The sequence below is a fragment of the Eubalaena glacialis genome, chromosome 2, assembly GCF_028564815.1.
Source record: "Eubalaena glacialis isolate mEubGla1 chromosome 2, mEubGla1.1.hap2.+ XY, whole genome shotgun sequence".
Lineage (NCBI taxonomy): Eukaryota > Metazoa > Chordata > Mammalia > Artiodactyla > Balaenidae > Eubalaena > Eubalaena glacialis.
Genome location: NC_083717.1, coordinates 129963641 through 129983569, shown reverse-complemented (window position 1 = coordinate 129983569; position 19929 = coordinate 129963641). Strand labels below are relative to the sequence as shown.

The 19929-nt window shown below is 39.6% G+C and overlaps 1 protein-coding gene across 1 annotated transcript in view; it reads right to left on the bottom strand.

Annotated features, from left to right (window-relative positions):
• NPAS3 (neuronal PAS domain protein 3) overlaps positions 1-19929 on the bottom strand; it is an 852979-nt gene that overhangs the window by 433441 nt on the left and 399609 nt on the right. Inside the window, exon 3 of the mRNA XM_061182429.1 lies at positions 495-577. Within this exon, the coding sequence (XP_061038412.1) occupies positions 495-577 (83 nt within the window). The remainder of the gene's footprint in view (positions 1-494; positions 578-19929) is intronic.

Below are 19929 nucleotides of genomic sequence, written 5' to 3'. Positions count from 1 at the left end.
TCTCACCCTGACAGAGACTGTAATTTGGGGAAACAAACGTTAGGATTGGAAGCACTTATGAATACAAACTCAAGCAAAGAACAACTGAAATTTGACAACACATAAAAATGTCACACTACTTTCACAACAAAACTTTTTTGCTCTTCCAAAAACGATATATAGCTCCAAAGACACACACATATGTCCACTTACAAATGCAGCACACACAATCATTCTGGGAACAGCCAGCTACTATACATTGTACATCAACTGAATAGTGCAATTCATCTCAATTATTATAGCACAAATAATACTTGCCCTCCCTTTCTCATTAATATGCTCTCAAGGGATGGCTTTCTAAAAAGAAAAAAATAAATTCATAAGAATTTCAGAATTCCAAGATAAAATAGCAACAGTCGTATACATAGCTGTAATAAAAGACATTTTTATAAAAAGACTAAACATGGATTTTTCTTAGTAAAATATAAGCAAGCTTCTTTTTCATTTAAAGGTACCTGCAAAATGTGACTTCCCAAATGTGCTTCAAATACTTCAATGGCCAGTGCACTGGGGCTTCTCCTTCGCTGTGCACCTATAACTTAAAAGAAAAAGAAAAGAAAAGAAAGAAAGAAAAAAAATTAAGTTGGGGCTCTGATTTACACCTTCAGCTTCATTTCTCTGTAATTGTATCACTAGACAGCTACTATATCAAAGAGATCTGAGAGAAACACAACCCAGCGTTAACTCTGGTTCTGAGTTGCCTGAGCAAAATCAGAGCCTACGGTGAATTTCCATCTCAGAATATCAACTTCTACAAACATTAAAAATCATATCCAGACTTAAAAAAATTTTCTTTTCCTTTTTGAACTATTTTTCCTACACTGGAGCAAAAAAACAAAACAGAACAAAAAAATATGAATGTTCACGTTCTTTTAAAATAAATTGGTAAACTGTTTTCCTTAAAATTTAGGTATTGTTGTTTTTAAAGCATATACATATTGCCTTTTCCTCCCAGAGAAACCTGAATGTTTAATATCCTCTAGGCTAGAAAAAAGCAAACAGGACCTTTTTAATGTTCTAATGCAATAACTTTATCATAATTTAATAAGCACAACATGTCGGCTAAGAGATTCTCATTAATGACTGTTTGCACTAGTGTTAAGTGTCTCAGGATGGCTGGATTTCATATTTACTGAGCATTCACATGTAACTATTCCTACAGGACCTACAGGGAGCCCAGGTGGATGCTTGCCCAGCATGTGTCTTGCAGGTCAGTGACTGTTTTCTTATCTGTATACTTCTGTTCTCCTACTAACTTATAGTTTGTCTTTCTCTTCCTGGCATACCCTACATGTGCTGTCTGCAGTCACATACACCCAAAGGGCCTCCCAATCCCTAACAGAAGAGCTTAATGCGTGATATTTGGGGATCCAAAATTGATGGCCTTCTCTTTACAATTTTTATTTTGGAATGGGGTCACAATTTGCTTTTGAATCTGTTCTGGCTATTTTCCCTGTTTTAAAAAGTTCTCAAACATAAAAATCAATTTGCTTTCCAGTAATTTATGAACAAAAATATTCAGAACTTTTCCATATTTCCAACAAGTACATTCCTTATGTCTTCCTGCTTTTCTTAAAAATTGTATGACAAACCTCTATTCTCTCAAACCTAGACACCATAAATTGAAAATAAAATCAAATCCCCTACTTTCTTACTTCTCAAAACACTCTCGGCTAGTTGACAAGAAAATTCCAGCAAAATGCTGCTGAGATAATTCTGCTTCGTTTCAGTTACTAAGTCAGTCAGTTGGATCCATAGCTTAGTAGGGATTATAATATAAATGTACTTATGATTATTGTGCTGTGCAAAATAGGCAGTTTACCCCTGCAATTGCAAGCTAATGTCTGCCAGGTCTGAAAGGCACTTTGAAAATAGCATGAGTGGTAAGTATCATTATCACTAGCAAGAAGAAATAAAAGGGGCATTATTTTCAATGGGAAAATTTATAAAATATAATTGAAGAGTGATTATTATCAAAGAATATTCCAGTTGGAAGGGATCTTAAAGATCTCAATTCCAAATTCTTCATTTGCTTCAGAAGCAAAACACACAACTAATATTCTTAAAATAGAAAAATCAGTTTTCTATCCTAAAACTAATCATTACTGTAAGCATAGACATATGATTTAAAAATTTTTAATCTAAGATGTACGTAAGACAGTACTACTGGGTGTGTGTGCATTTCTGATTAATTTCCTATTCTAACATGCACATTACTCCCTTCAAAACTCCTTTGGCATTTTTGATAATGCAGCTGTCTTGCTGAATACTGTTTTCAGTTTCTAGAGTGTTAATTGCACATTATGGTAGCTTGGTGTGAATGATCCCACATGAATAAAATCTGCAGTTCTTTTTTTTTTGTTAAGATTGTTGGGGGGAGGGGAGCTTTGGGGAGGCAGAAGGGGGGGTGTTGAAAAACTTCAAAAGTGTCCACTCTGTTTTTGAGGCAGTAATGAGGATCCAGAAAGCTCCTTATTAATAGTTCATAATTTGGGGGCATTTCAGGACTTCCAATTATGAAGTTCAAAATAAACCATTGTACCTCACAGAAGAAATGGGTTGATCTTAGAGAACATAGACTATTCTCCAAAGAACTGGATTAAGAGTGGGGCAAGAGAGCAACAGCCACCAACCTACAGAGGACCCTAAAACATCACAGGAAAGGAAAGGAGCATGTTTATTTACTAGAAGGCCCAAGAAGCATGCTCCAGTAACAACTGCCCTCTAGAAGCATGGAAACAGGTGACTACAGTGGGGTCCTGCAGGGGTTATTTAAGCCTGCCCATTGATGGCCTTTCTTTTCCTGCCTTTCCTCAACTTAGGGCTCAGCTGTTCTCTAAGTAAATGTTGCAAATGTATAATTAGGAATTTTATTTTAAAAGCTCCTTAGTCAGCCTGGGGATCCCACATGCCTTCATCAGCTCTTCTATCCATGAGTCCTTCCTGCATAGTTATTTTTCTTTGTTCTTCAGACCCTCTAGAAAATTGAGTGTGCATCCTAGTACATGCTAGCATAACATACAAGCATCTCGTAAGTGGTTTCATGCTTTTCTCTTCAATGGCATTTTTATGGCACTGGAACTTCTCTTGATTTATATGTTTTGCACTTATGCAGGTGATATGGGGCTGTAATGACAGTTCCTAATTTTACAACCAACATAAATATGTTAAACAGGAGTCCATTATGCCCCCAGTAGAAGCCCAGCTCTGACTGTAGCATTATTGGTAACTGAATAGACGTTAAATAATGTACTTTTTATCTTGTACTTTTCATCCTACCACATTTGGTATTTTGAGTATTGAGACAAGACAATAATCTGATAACTCAGGAATGATGCAAACAGTTATTTTGTTCCTCGATGTTAATCTCATTGTGTTTATGGAGTATCATTCATGCTTAAAGAAAAACTAAAGAGGCATTTCCTCAGTGAGGCTCATCATTCTCAGAAAAGTAATACATTGCTTATGAAGCTCTCTCAGATTGTTTTATTTTGGAAGTTGACAGTTTCTAAAACCATTTGGTAGCCCCCACACACTGCATACTTCTTATTGCTGAATAGGTCAATGCTTTATCTGATCTACAGACACTTCATTCATTTGTCTGTTCAATTAAAAGACACTGCGTTTGAAATTTAAAGAACACTAAATTAACTAAAAAATGCACAGCACATTGCTAAATAAATGGAACACGTAATCCCATATCTGTGAGGATTATATCTCTTAAGTCACTGACAGTGAGATGTGAGAGTTGTATAAACTGAACAGGTGATATAAACTGTTAAAAGAAAAAAAAAATCAAGCTATAGTAATATAGTAATTCAAATTCGATTCAGCATTTACTGAGTACCTATTTGATGCTGAAAACTGCTAGCTACTGTAGAGTAACTAGTGTTATAAGACCTAATAAACGTTCCATAAGAAAATTTTAAGCAATTCAAAACAAACCTAGGCCCAGCATATAATTAACAAGACCACAACATGATCATCTCATGTTTTTCAAGGGTTAGAAATAAAACACCTAGAGTTTTAAGAGATTTTAAATGGAAGAGATATACAGGGAGAAAGATTTTTAAAAATCAACTAAAGAAATTCTGATTGTCTCAGAATTCTAAAATGATATGATGAATCATTAGGATTGTGCCTTTGGCCTTTCATTAAGAAATGGAAGACAGAAGAAAACCCCAATCTGAAATATGTATCTGAAAAATTAGTTTTGTCCCTCAACAATGTCAGCAAAAATACTCTAATCTAGACTCTTCCACATAACCTTGTGAGGTAGTCTTTGAGAATTAATTAAGCGCAGTAAAAGACAATTCCTCTTTGGGGAAATATACCACACACCCCAGTCATATTCCTAACCAGTGCCTGTCACCTTCGGGGATGCACAAACACCAGGAAGGCTAAGGATTATCGCTCAGTGGGAGTTTGACCTATTCAGCCAAAAGGTCAGCTTGCCACATAAGAACCCATTACAAAACAGAAACAGGACAGCTCAGTGGACACACATAATGAAAGAGGGAAAAGTCACGAGCCCTTCTTGCCTTGTGTCCTGCATTGCCCTTTTCCTCCCAACCCTCCCCACCCCCATTTCCAGAGAAGTTGGCACTGCCCCAGCTCCTCACCAGCACAGCTCACAGTGGGAAGGTAAAGCACAGGCAGGGAGAGAGAAAGGGGCTCATTATTTCAGGGATCATTTGAAAAACATATTCAAAGGTAGAGTATGACATCGTGAGGCAGGATTTCCAAGAGATTGTTTTATTTGGAAAACGTTGTCATTAGCAGATAGGGAAGACCATTTTAGAGCTACTTTCTCATCCAGCTCTCCCTCCGTGGGGAGCAGAATGGCAGGATGGGTGAACATAGCCTTAACACTCTGCAGGTGCTATTTCAAGAGTAAAATCATCCACCGAGTAAAGAGGCAAGCTTTATGGGTACCCTCTGAATCTGTCATCTAAGGGGCAAGGCTCTGTTCCCACACTGAGCCTGGGGGAAGAGAGGACTGAAGGGCATGCTTAATGAAATCCCGACATCACTCCCTGGGCTTTAGCACTTGGGCTAAGCAAAGTCAGGGTCTGGGAAAGAATGGAGTACAGAATGCTTAATGAGTCTTTCCATGGCTACCAAAGAGAAGAAAAGGGATTTCCCTTGAAGAATGTCAATTAGCCTCCCTCACTGTAGGGCAAATGAAGCCAGGGAGGGTTTTCCCAGGAGCCTTAGAAGTTTATGAGGTATGCAGTTGTGTGTGCGTGTGTGTTTCCCTTTATATAAAATAAACATTTATATGCCTTCATTGACTATGGGACCAATTCTTCATTCTGACACTCATTCTCACAGCTCTGCCTACTGCCCAAATTCACATTTTGTACCCTTTCAACACTAAATTCCTCATTGTTTGTGCATGCCCTAAACATTGGGGGAATTTCAGGTTGGGATGGAGACGATACACTCAAATAACCAGTGTTAGGTACCAGCTTAACCCATACAGCGGCACTAAAACAGAAACTCTATTGTCAAAAGCAGGATATGTGGAGTTTCCACACAATGCATAATGCAAATATCTGAAAACAAAGAATAACAATGCTTTTACAGTGTACTTTCAACCAAGATTAGTTTTTTGCCACTTAAAATACAGGATAACTGAGGACCAGAGAAGAGAAATAGGGACAAGTATTATTAATCCGGCATTTGAATGTTAGATTAACATTAAATATAAGAAGGAAAACCTCCCATATTCAAAAATAGTACAGTTTGTTTATTTTTAAATTCATATCTAGAATATTTTTAAAAATCAAAAAATACATCTTAATAATTCATATCCCAAACCCATTAACACATTATATTAGCCATTTAGACAAAAGAGGTATTTAATCTATTAAAATAATTGAAACTCTAAGAAGTCTTATGCTGAATCAAAAAATTCTTTGATGCAACACATTTAAATTTCTCCCACATTTTAAGTATGGATTGAATATATTAGGGAAAAGCATTAAGGGTGATACGACTGTGAGAGTATTAATAGTTACAAATGAATTGCTGAATTTAAGAAGAAGGAACCATGTCCGCTTTTCTCAAAAAAGCCTGTCTGTATGGCTTCAACTAGTACAAACTAAGGGGAAACACAACATTCAAACAGATCTGTTTAAACAAGGATGTGTTTATCATGAGCTTCTTATCTTCTGAAGAACTACGTAGTATTCACATATTTTTGAAAACTTTTCTTTACAAAACTTTTCTCCATCAAAATGGCAAAATTGTCTAAAAGTGAAATAGCACCCAAGTATTACTTTAATAAGTCTTGAAAAGGTTTTTGTACAAATTACAGGGACTTCTTTTTAGTACTGAGTTTCCATTTTAGAGTCATTTTGGGACCTGCCTGGTGGCGCAGTGGTTAAGAATCCGCCTGCCAATGCAGGGCACACGGGTTCGAGCCCTGGTCCGGGAATACCCCACATGCCGTGGAGCAACTAAGCCCGTGCGCCACAACTACTGAGCCTGCGCTCTAGAGCCCGCGAGCCACAGCTACTGAGCCCGCAAGCCACAACTACTGAAGCCCACAAGCCTAGAGCCCGTGCTCCACAACAAGAGAAGCCACTGCAATGAGAAGCCCGTGCACCACAACAAGAGTAGCCCGCACTCGCCGCAACTAGAGGAAAAGCCCACGCACAGCAACGAAGACCCAATGCAGCCAAAAATAAATAAATAAATTTATAAAAAAAAAAAAAGAAAAAGTCATTTTGCCCACCTGCCTTGCTTTTCCACTGAAGGAAATGAGACTTACCAAAGCAGATATTTCTTCATCTGTAGGTGGGGAAAGAGGAATAGCCATTCTCTGACAATCTGGAAGTTACTATAGGAGCTATTATATTTACCTTACACGGGCTATATAGAAGTTGATTCACATTCTTCTTGAGGGAACCCAAACTTCCCCTTGACAATGAAATTCTTAAGGCAACGGGTTAAGCTGCTGTTTGGAGTGACAGCACCTGAGGGAATGATGAAGCCCTGACAGTCAACATCTCTGAGGACAGAAACCTCGGGAACATACAGGCATGATCCACAGTCTAGGCTGAAGGTTGGGGAGTGGGGCACATGAGGGGAATCCTCAAGAGATGCATGGAGGTGTAAGGGCAGGATTGGACTAATAGATGAAGGCATGCTTTATTTCTTGCTACTTCAAAGTAACTGTTGCAAATCCAAACAGGACTTTCTGAAAATGGTAGGTAGTAATCATTCCAATTTAACTTTCTTAATCATTTCCATAACAATGGATATAAAACAACAGTCACTTTTAAAGGACTTGAAGTCCAAACACAACTCCAAGCCTTTTCTGAAGGTATTTCTTGGCTTCAACAAATTGATGCTACAGGGGTTGCTTTGGATGCAAAGTTTAAAGTTAACTATTTAATTCCCTTTACATAGTGAAGGAAATGCAAATTTCCTCTTTGTATTTACAAAATAAATAAAAGATAAAAAAATAGATCCTGACTAACTCCTGTCTTTGGATTCCAGCAGAGATATGGATATCATGAATTGCACTCCCTCTCAATCTGGGGAAGTTTTAAGAGTGAGGCAGTTATAAAGTGACTTGAGAATGAAGAATGGAGACTAGGAGAAACTTTGAGTGGCAGAGGGTCTTGATTTTTATCTAACGTGAACTCAGCAAGAAGATATCAATGAATTTATTCTGGCTTCAGGGCTATAGCAGCAAACACGTACTGAACCTCACTACACAGCAGGCACTCTGCTGGGCGCTGGGAGCACAAAGATGACCAGCACAGAGTCTACTGAGCGAGGCAGTCCTGTGTGATAGAACGGTCCCGTGGGCCACAGGGAGTGGGCAGTGCAGACACCAGCCCGGGCTCAGAGCCTGAACACGTGCCTGATGTGGGAAGGAGCTCTGCCCCTTGAGTACCATCTGCAATCTCTAGCTCTGAGCTGCTTCTTTTCTTATTGTTGCTGTTGTTCTTGTTCCTTTTCTTCCTATGACAACCTTCTACAAATCACCTACTCTGTGTATGCCAGGAAGGAATACCACGAGATCGCATGAATTAAGGGCACTATTCACAGAAAGACATCAAGCACATTCTGACCATAGCTATCAAAGGGAAAACTAGAGAGGATGCATCTAATTTGGGATTTGAATGCAGCACTAACCGGGCAAAGTTGGCTACTTGTCCTTTAATTGGTAGAAATGACCTCCTCCAATAATATGCTAGAAATGTTTTTGAGAAGTTTAAATTTTTAATGGGGCTTAGATTTGGTATGCCCCCTCAGCAGGGGCTGAAAAAAAGGATTATTATACTTTCATTTTGCAAACTGCCTTAAAAGCCTTTCAGTTGAGTGCCGTTGTAAGACTGTCACCCCTTCTGACCTCAGTGGCACACAGACTGTTAGTGGCATGATTCTGCCCAGTAGGAAGGAAGTGGAGATTATCACTGAATCTGTATGGTGTCAGTCAGCACTCACTGATAAAAGGAAAAAGTCCACAGCTGTTATCTTGATTTTTTTTTCCAAGTCTGATCCCAAAGCTTCATGTTATGACATTTGTAACATCTGCTACAAATAGTGAGGTAAGTCAGGCGCAACTTTATTACTTCCAGTCTAATGCTCCATCCATCCTCCAGGCTTTCCCAGGCCAGTGATACGACAGGGAGCTAAGAAACACTGGCTCTGCAGGAAGTAGCTTGTGTCTCCGAGGTAGAAAGAAGGCAGTGTCTCTGGCCCTTTCCCCTCCTCTTTCTCCTGTTCCCCCATTCATATATTCAGCCATATTCACATTCTCTCGCTTGCTAGCTCACTCTTGGACCACATCAATGCTTGGCAGTGTCTTTAGTGACTTTCTGACAAAAGAGCAGTCAACATAAATAGTTCCATGAAGTAGTGGGCTGTTGGCCCAAAGGACGAGATGCTGTGATAATAATCGCACCTGCTACTGAAAAGTCACACTGATCCACTTCCAGAGCTCAACTATCTCAGGCCACGGTATTATATTTATTTATCCAAAATTTGGTAAACATTTATAATATCGAAGATATTAACCTCAATGACCTAGGAGCTAGTGATGTAAGCCCGGTTCCCATTTCCATTTCTGAATGCTTTCTTTATATGTCAGCAGAAGAAAGCTAAAAGCATCCATGCAAAATATGCTGAGCCTCTACTTTTTGCTTGGCACTATGTCAGTGAATATAAAAATGAAAAGGCACCATCCTGACTATCCAGGTGATTGGAATCTAGTGGGAAGACTGATACATAAGCAAACGAATAAAACACAATAAATGTGGTGACTCTCAACTCTCAACTCAGGATGGGGGCAGGGAGAGTGGAGGCAGGAAAGGCTTCAGAATAGGGGTACTGCTGGAACTGTGGCGTGAAGGCTGAGGTTACGTAGACAGTGAACTATGACAACCAAGACCCTGGGATCCACTGGTTGGACATAGAGGCAAGAACCATTTCACGTTAACATAGCTGCGTGTGCAAGGTTCCAGGCTCACCATCTGGCCACCTCCAGCTTGCTTTTCCTTAAGCTGCAACCCCAATGGATTGTCATACTCCTACAGGCACTTGCAGGGCTGGGTACCCCACTACCACATCAACTTCTTGGGGCTCAACACTACAGCTTAACAGTCACATGATTACACCCAGGAGAGTCAAGGTCCGCTCAGCTCTGTCTGCAAACCCTAACTTTACTGTTCGACCTCCTGCACTGCCTGAGTCAAAGTTCCTGAAGTGCACACCTACACCACAGAAGACAGCTTGGCACTGTGTGAGGCAACCCTGTTACCAGATGGACTGTCCTATCACCTTGGAGTTTTTTTTGTTTTTTTTTTTACGAATAACTTTGTTTTTTTTATTGAAGTATAGTTGATTTACAATGTTATGCCAATCTCTGCTGTACAGCAAAGTGACTCAGTTATACACATACATACATTTTTAATATTCTTTTCCATTATAGTTTATCACAGGATATTGATATACATTATATCCTGTGCTATACATTAGGACCTTGTTCTTTACCCTTTCTAAATGTGATAGTTTGCATCTACCAACCCCAAACTCCCATCCATCACTCTCCCTCCCCCACTCCCCCATGGCAACCACAAGTCTGTTCTCTATGTCTGTGAGTCTGTTTCTGTTTTGCAGAGAGGTTCATTTGTGGCATATTTTAGATTCCACATATAAGTGATATCATATGGTATTTGTCTTTCTCTTTCTGACTTACTTCACTTAGTATGATAATCTCTGGTTGCATCCATGTTGCTGCAAAGGGCATTATTTCATTTCTTCTTTTATGGTTGAGTACTATTCCATTGTATATACATACCACATATTATTTATCCATTCATCTGTCGATGGACATTTAGACTGTTTCCATGTTTTGGCTATTGTGAATAGTGCTGCTATGAACATAGGGATGCATGTATCTTTTTTCTTTGAATTTTATTTTATTATTATTTTATACAACAGGTTCTCATTAGTTATCCATTTTATACATACTAGTGTATACATGTCAAACCCAGTCTCCCAATTGATCACACCACCACCACTCCCCCACCGCTTTCCCCCCTTGGTGTCCATACATTTGTTCTCTACACCTGTGTCTCTATTTCTGCCTTGCAAATTGGTTCATCTGTACAATTTTTCTAGATTCCACATACATGCACTAACATATGATATTTGTTTTTCTCTTTCTGACTTACTTCACTCTGTATGACAGTCTCTAGGTCCAACCACATCTCTACAAATTACCCACTTTCGTTCCTTTTTATGGTTGAGTAATATTTCATTGTATATATGTACCACATTTTCTCTATCCATTCATCTGTCGATGGGCATTTAGGTTGCTTCCATGACCTGGCTATTGTAAACAGTGCTGCAATGAACATTGGGGTGCATGTGTCTTTTTGAATTATGGTTTTCTCAGGGTATATGCCCAGTAGTGGGATTGCTGGGTCGTATGGTAGTTCTATTTTTAGTTTTTTAAGGAACCTCCATACTGTTCTCCATAGTGGCTGTATCAATTTACATTCCCACCAACAGTGCAAGAGTGTTCCCTTTTCTCCACACCCTCTCCAGCATTTGTTGTTTGTAGATTTTCTGATGATGCTCATTCTGACCGGTGTGAGGTGATACCTCATTGTAGTTTTGATTTGCATTCCTCTAATAATTAGTGACGCTGAGCAGCTTTTCATGTGCCTTTTGCCCATCTATATGTCTTCTTTGGAGAAAAGTCTATTTAGGTCTTCTGCCCATTTTTTGATTGGGTTGTTTGTTTTTTTTAATATTGACCTGCATGAGCTGTTTATATATTTTGGAGATTAATCCTTTGTCTGTTGATTTGTTGCAAATATTTTCTCCAATTTCTGAGGGTTGTCTTTTCGTCTGGTTTATAGTTTCCTTTGCTGTGAAAAAGCTTTTAAGTTTCATTAGGTCCCATTTGTTTATTTTTGTTTTTATTTCCATTACTCTAGGAGGTGGGTCAAAAAAGATCTTGCTGTGATTTATGTCAAAGAGTGTTCTTCCTATGTTTTCCTCTAAGAGTTTTATAGTGTCTGGTCTTACACTGAGGTCTTTAATCCATTTTGAGTTTATTTTTGTGTATGGTGTTAGGAAGTGTTCTAATTTCATTCTTTTACATGTATCTGTCCAGTTTTCCCAGCATCACTTATTGAAGAGATTGTCTTTTCTCCATTGTATATCCTTGTCTCCTTTGTCATAGATTAGTTGACCATAGGTGCGTGGGTTTATCTCTGGGCTTTCTATCCTGTTGCATTGATCTATATTTCTGTTTTTGTGTCAGTACCGTATTGTCTTGATTACTGTAGTTTGTAGTATCGTCTGAAGTCAGAGAGTCTGATTCCTCCAGCTCCGTTTTTTTCCCTCAAGATTGCGTTGGCTATTTGGGGTCTTTTGTGTCTCCACACAGATTTTAAGATTTTTTGTTCTAGTTCTGTAAAAAATGCCATTGGTAATTTGATAGGGATTGCATTGAATCTGTAGATTGCTTTGGGTAGTATAGTCATTTTCACAATATTGATTCTTCCAATCTAAGAACATAGTATATCTCTACATCCGTCTGTGTCATCTTGATTTCTTTCATCAGTGTCTTACAGTTTTCTGAGTACAGGTCTTTTACCTCCCTAGGTAGGTTTATTCCTAGGTATTTTACTCTTTTTGTTGCAGTGGTGAATGGGATTGTTTCCTTAATTTCTCTTTCTGATCTTTCATTGTTAGTGTACAGGAATGCAAGAGTTTTCTATGCATTAATTTTGTATCCTGCAACTTTACCAACTTTATCGATTAGCTCTAGTAGTTTTCTGGTGGCATCTTTAGGATTATCTATGTATAATATCATGTCATCTGCAAACAGTGACAGTTTTACTTCTTCTTTTCCAATTTGTATTCTTTTTATTTCTTTCTCTTCTCTAGGACTAGGAAGTGGCTAGGACTTCCAAAACTATGTGGAATAAGAGTGGCGAGAGTGGACATCCTTGTCTTGTTCCTCATCTTAGAGAAGATGCTTTCAGTTTTTCACCATTGAGAATGATGTTTGCTGTGGGTTTGTCATATATGGCCTTTATTATGTTGAGGTAGGTTCCCTCTATGCCCATTTTCTGGAGAGTTTTTATCATAAATAGGTGTTGTATTTTGTCAAAAGCTTTTTCTGCATCTATTGAGATGATCATATGGTTTTTCTTCTTCGGTTTGTTAATATGGTGTATCACATTGATTAATTTGCGTATATTGAAGAATCCATTCATCCCTGGGATAAATCCCACTTGATCATGGTGTATGATCCTTTTAATGTGTTGTTGGATTCTGTTTGCTAGTATTTTGTTGAGGATTTTTGCATCTATATTCATCAGTGACATTGGTCTGTAATTTTCTTTTTTTGTAGTATCTTTGTCTGGTTTTGGTATCAGGGTGATGGTGGCCTCATAGAATGAGTTTGGAAGTGTTGATTCCTCTGCAATTTTTTGGAAGAGTTTGAGAAGGATGGGTGTTAGCTCTTCTCTAAATGTCTGATAGAATTCACCTGTGAAGCCATCTGGTCCTGGACTTTGTTTGTTGGAAGGTTTTTAACCACAGTTTCAATTTCATTACTTGTGATTGGTCTGTTCATATTTTCTATTTCTTCCTGGTTCAGTCTTGGAAGGTTATACATTTCTAAGAATTTGTCCATTTCTTCCAGGTTGTCCATTTTATTGGCATAGAGTTGCTTGTAGCAGTCTCTTAGGATGCTTTGTATTTCTGTGGTGTCCATTGTAACTTCTCCATTTTCATTTCTAATTTTATTGATTTGAGTCCTCTCCCTCTTTTTCTTGATGAGTCTAGCTAAAGGTTTATCAATTTTGTTTATATTCTCAAAGAACTAGCTTTTAGTTTTACTGATCTTTGCTATTGTCTTCTTTGTTTCTATTTTATTTATTTCTGCTCTGATCTTTATGATTTGTTTCCCTCTACTAACGTTGGGTTTTGTTTCTTCTTCTTTCTCTAGTTCCTTTAGGTGTAAGGTTAGATTGCTTATTTGAGATTTTTCTTGTTTCTTGAGGTAGGATTGTATTGCTATAAACTTCCCTCTTAGAATTGCTTTTGCTGCATCCCATAGGTTTTGGATTGTCATGTTTTCGTTGTCATTTGTCTCTAGTTATTTTTTGATTTCCTCTCTGATTTCTTCAGTGATCTCTTGGTTATTTAGTAATGTATTGTTTAGCTTCCATGTGTTTGTGTTTTTTACGTTTTTTCCCCTGTAATTTATTTCTAATCTCATAGTGTTGTGGTTGGAAAAGATGCTTGATATGATTTCAATTTTCTTAAATTTACTGAGGCTTAATTTGTGACCCAAGATGTGATCTATAATGGAGAATGTTCTGTGTGCACTTGAGAAGAAAGTGTAATCTGCTGTTTTCGGATGGAATGTCCTATAAATATCAATTAAATCTATTTGGTCTATTATGTCATTTAAAGCTTGTGTTTCCTTATTAATTTTCTGTCTGGATAATCTGTCCATTGGTGTAAGTGAGGTGTTAAAGTCCCCCACTATTATTGTGTTACTCTCGATTTCCTCTTTTATACCTGTTAGCATTTGCCTTATGTATTGAGGTGCTCCTATGTTGGGTGCATATATATTTATAATTGTTATATCTTCTTCTTGGATTGATCCCTTGATCATTATGTAGTGTCCTTCCTTGTCTCTTGTAACATTCTTTATTTTAAAGTCTATTTTATCTGATATGAGTATTGCTACTCCAGCTTCCTTTTCATTTCCATTTGCATGGAATATCTTTTTCCATCCCCTCACTTTCAGTCTGTATGTGTTCCTAGGTCTGAAGTGGGTCTCTTGTAGACAGCATATGTATGGGTCTTGTTTTTGTATCCATTCAGCGAGCCTGTGTCTTTTGGTTGGAGCATTTAATCCATTCACATTTAAGGTAATTGTCGATATGTATGTTCCTATTACCATTTTCTTAATTGTTCTGGGTTTGTTTTTGTAGGTCCTTTTCTTCTCTTGTGTTTCCCACTTAGAGAAGTTCCTTTAGCATTTGTTGTAGAGCTGGTTTGGTGGTGCTGAATTCTCTTAGCTTTTGCTTGTCTGTAAAGGTTCTCGTTCCTCTGTCGAATCTAAATGAGATCCTGGCCGGGTACAGTAACCTTGGTTGTAGGTTCTTCCCTTTCATCACTTTAAATATATTGTGCCACTCCCTTCTGGCTTGTAGAGTTTCTGCTGAGAAATCAGCTGTTGATATTATGGGAGTTCCCTTGTATGTTATTTGTCAGTTTTCCCTTGTTGCTTTTAATAATTTTTCTTTGTCTTTAATTTTTGTCAATCTGATTACTATGTGTCTTGGCGCTTTTCTCCTTGGGTTTATCTTGCCTGGGACTCTCTGTGCTCCTGTACTTGGGTGGCTATTTCCTTTCCCATGTTAGGGAAGTTTTTGACTATCATCTCTTCAAATATTTTCTCGGGTCCTTTCTCTCTCTCTTCTCCTTCTGGGACCCCTATAATGTGAATGTTGGTGCATTTCATGTTGTCCCAGAGGTCTCTTAGGCTGTCGTCATTTATTTTCATTCTTTATTCTTTATTCTGTTCCACAGCAGTGAATTCCACCATTCTGTCTTCCAGGTACTTATCCGTTCTTCTGTCTCAGTTATTCTGCTATTGATTCCTTCTAGTGTAGTTTTCATTTCAGTTATTGTATTGTTCATCTCTGTTTGTTCTTTAATTCTTCTAGGTGTTTGTTCTTATTTCTTCTGGGTTTGTGTTAAACATTTTTTGCATCTTCTTGATCTTTGCCTCTATTCTTTTCCCGAGGTCCTGGATCATCTTCACTGTCATTATTCTGAATTCATTTTCTGGAAGGTTGCCTATCTCCACTTCACTTAGTTGTTTTTCTGGGGTTTTATCTTGTTCCTTCATCTGGTACATAGTCCTCTCCTTTTCATCTTGTCTATCATTCTGTGAATGTGGTTTTCGTTACACAGGCTGTGGAATTGTAGTTCTTCTTGCTTCTGCTGTCTGCCCTCTGGTGGAATGAGCCTATCTAAGAGGCTTGTGCAAGCTTCCTGATGGGAGGGACTGGTGGTGGGTAGAGCTGGGTGTTGCTCTGGTGGGCAGAGCTCAGTAAAACTTTAATCCACTTGTCTGCTGATGGGTGGGGCTGAGTTCCCTCACTGTTGGTTGTCTGGCCTGCGGTGACCAAGCACTAGAGGCTACAGGCTCTTTGGTGGGGCTAATGGCAGGCTCCGGGAGGGCTCACACCAAAGAGCAGTTCCCAGAACTTCCGCTGCCAGTGTCCCAGTCCCCACAGTGAGCCAGAGCCACACCCTTCCTCTGCAGGAGACCCCCCCAACACTAGCTGGTAGGTCTGGTTCAGTCTCCTATGGGGTCACTGCTCCTTCCCCCTGGGTCCCAGTGCGCACACTACTTTGTGTGTGCCCTCCAAGAGTGGAGTCTCTGTTTCCCCCAGTCCTGTCAAAGTCCTGCAATCAAATCCCGCTAGCCTTCGAAGTCTGATTCTCTGGGAATTCCTCCTCCTGTTGTTGGACCCCCAGGTTGGGAAGCCTGGCGTGGGGCTCAGAACCTTCACTCCAGTGGATGGACTTCTGTGGTAGAATTGTTCTCCGGTTTGTGAGTCACCCATCCAGCGGTTATGGGATTTGATTTTATTCTGATTGAGTCCCTCCTACCGTCTCATTGCAGCTTCTCCTTTGTCTTTGGATGTGGGATATCTTTTTTGGTGAGTTCCAGTGTCTTCCTGTCAATGACTGTTCAGCAGTTAGCTGTGATTCCGGTGCTCTTGCAAGAGGGAGTGAGCGCATGCCCTTCTACTCCGCCATCTTGAATCAATCTCAATCTCCTCACCTTGGTGTTCTGAAAGGGACTGTCCTGACTCAGATCCCTTACTGTAGGCCATCTGATTCCTTCCCAAGATGCTCCTTGTCCTCTTCTTGCATGAGTTCAATGGGAGGAATCACATTATTGGGAAATGGCTGCACACAGAGGAAAGGATTTGGGTTCTGGAGTCAGGACGACCGAGTTTTAAATCCTCCATTTAGCTCTATTAGCCAGGTGGTCATGGACAAATTAGGCTCTGTGGACCTCAATGTCTCATTCTGTCAAGAAGAGCTGCTGTGAGGACACATGACACCCCCCCTGCCCTGTTTTTATTTTCCTCCTAGAACTTATTTGCGTGTTGTCTCTCTTCTCCACTAGCATTGTTCCCTTCCTAAGCTGGAGGAATTGTTTTGTGCACTGCTGAAACCCTACCAGTTAGAATAGGGCCCAGAACACAGAAGGTGCACAGTAAGTATTTGTGAATAAATGAACACTCTAGAGTTCTAGCCCACGGGAGTCACTCAGCACATGTCAGCTCTTTCCTCCACGTTATGAAAAGCAGAGGCTGAGACAAAGATGACTTTCTAAATCACTATCTTTATCCCAATTTTTACGAAAATACTAGGACTATTTTGTCCTAAATATTAGGAATATTTAGGAATTATTTCCTAAAATATTAGGAATATTTTGTTTCTCTGTATGTTGTCCCTAGTTTCTGTCTTTCCTGCAGCGTGATATAAAATCTACAGTGTCACCACAAACCCTGTGAGCCAACTGCAATCAGGGCCTCAAACCAGTGCAAACATTTCACACATACATGGGCAAAGAGCCAGCAATTCACTGAGTGTCAGCAACCGCCCACTGAATTTTCTCTTGAAGATTCACTCGTGGCCTACTCTAGCAGTAATAGGCATTCGTTTTAAGATGCTGAACACTTCCAACATAACTTGATTAGGTAAATGTACAGAGCCACCACCACTGGAAACTAAAATCACGTCTTACAACCCCATCATCTTCTCAGACTTCATATAAACAAAAGCCCACACAATTATCAATTTTAACTGAGTGGGAGCTAGGTCTTGCTTATGTTAGCAGATCAAGGTCTACATCACCATTGCCATCTGCCTCGTGGGGACCTAGAGAGGCTATGATTTACACAGAGTTAGAAACTAAATAAGAAAAATGAACACTATTTGGAGTTTAGAGATTAGTAAACAAGCTGACAAGATTGTCAGACCTAAAATTAAGAACACATACAACATATACTTTCACACTCATCACCACCATGAAACATATCAAGGAGAAAAAAAACCTAATTTGAAGACCTATTATTTAGATTCACAGCTTAGCTCAAGCCTCTCTTTGTCAGAGCTTCTTAACATGTTTCTTTCTTTGAATAACAGACATGTTTAAGCAAACTGTCTGCCTAAGGCAATATTCAAACACAAAACTTTGTGCATACAATTACAAAAATTCCAGAGAGACTCTGATACTCATCCACAGACCTCATGTCAAGAATTCTTGCTTTAGACAAGAGCCAGGCATCCACATACATCCTGTACCAGCCTGGCACTTAGTGGGACTGAACAAATGATTCCTTGAATGAATGAGTAAGTAATCAAATGAATACCCAAATGAATGAATGCAAGGAGACTCAGTCAGAGAACACACAACTAAAGCAGACACTTGTATTCTGTGTGGGACTCTGAGTCTGAAAGCAGCAGCCAGTTAGTTGGTTTATTCACAAAAATTGCTTTGTGGAATTATACACTGCTCCTCCCCTTCTAAATGCAGACAGAGGGAGGAAAGGAAAAAGAGATAATGAAGGTTTGCAAATGAAGTGGGTACAACTGTGCAATCAATCAACATTTTCTGAAAAAGAATCTGCATCACTTGCCAAAAATCTGAACTGAATAACTGAACCAGCATTCTGATGAGAACGGACTTTGCCACTAGCCAGTCATTTTTATTTGTCTTCCAGCTGTCTTCCCTCTCTTTTCCAGGAAGCCACTGGTCTCTTCAGTTTAGCAGGTTCAGGCATGGGAATTTATTTTATCATGATCAAATGCATACTCCACGCTTATTCTTTTAATAAACCTTTACTGAGTGTTTGCTCTGTGCCTAGTAACATGCTAGTTGAATGGAATACAATTGTTCATCGAAATATTCACTGATGGCCTACAAAATGCCAGGCACTCTTCTAGCGCGAGGTCACAGAAGAGTGAACAAAGCAGAAAAACATGCCTGCACAGAGCTGACATTCCAGTGGGGAAGTCAAAAACAACAACAGCAATAATAATGCACACACATCTAAACACGGTAAGCAGCCTGAAGAAAAATAAAGGGGGGAGGGGCAAGAAGTGACAGGTATTTCTGTATAATACAGGAAAATCAGGGAAGACCTCTCCAACAATCTATCTGAGTAGAGATACGAATAAGGTGAAGGGGTAATGTGCTGTCCAGGTGAAGGAAAGAGAAAGTATAAAGACCCTGAGATGCGAGAAGCTTATCAGGTTCAGGAAAGGGCAGGGAGCCAGTATCCTCCAGGAACCTAGAGGTTGGGGAGAGGAAAATATAAAGTGTAGTAAAAGAATGGTTTACTTGGAGGGTCTCAGGAAAGGAAGCATCTAACTCCAGTGAAATTCAAAGAGGTAAAAGAGAAGAGGATGTTTGGGCTAGAAATGAGTAGAAATTTTCCAGGCAAACAAGCCAGGGATTAGTGGTTGAGGTAGAGAGAACACACACAAGGGCACAAGGCCAGCAGGACATGTGAGTCCCCTACACATGTGGGGAAAGAAATTTCAGGAGACCTCTACAGGCAAAAAAAAGTCACAACCAGCCTCACGAGCACTGCAGAGGAGTTTGTAGTTTACACACAGAGATTGGGATCCATTTGAAGAGTCTGAGTAGGAGAAGGACTTGAGCACGAGTGTGTGTTGTGTCAGCAGGGTAGAGGGGCACAGGGTAGAACTGTGTGTTGGAGGAAAGATGGATACCTGGCTATTGCATAGTCTAGGCAAGAAATGATAATGAGTTAATCCTAATAAATAAGTTAGAAAGACTAGAGAGGAGTTCGGTTCTAAAGGTATTTCGGAGGTAGGATTGAGAGAGTTTTGTGACTGACTATTAAGGGAAAAAGAAGAGTCAAGCATGAATTCCAGTTGTTTAGGTTAGCAAACAGTATAGGTGCTTCAATCACTACCTATACTAGGACAATATTAGAACATGCGACCCTGAACTGGAGGTGTCTTTAGGCCGGGCCCGTTGAGATGAGATGTCCAGTAGACTTGAGGCTTTGGGTTGAGATTTGGCAAAGATGAAGACTTGGCTGCAAGTCGTACAGATGGGCATAGAAGCCAGGGCAGGGCGGGGGTTGGCCTGGGGAACATCTGCATTTACAGAAAGGAAGGGGAGCCAGCAAAGAACCTGAGAATGCACACCCAGAGGGGCAGCAGGTAGATAAAGAAGCGGTGGTGTTCCACAAAGAGGAAGAGCAGAACACTGGAAGGAGAGACTCATCAACTACGTCAAATGCCAAGGGGAGAGCACTGAAGACC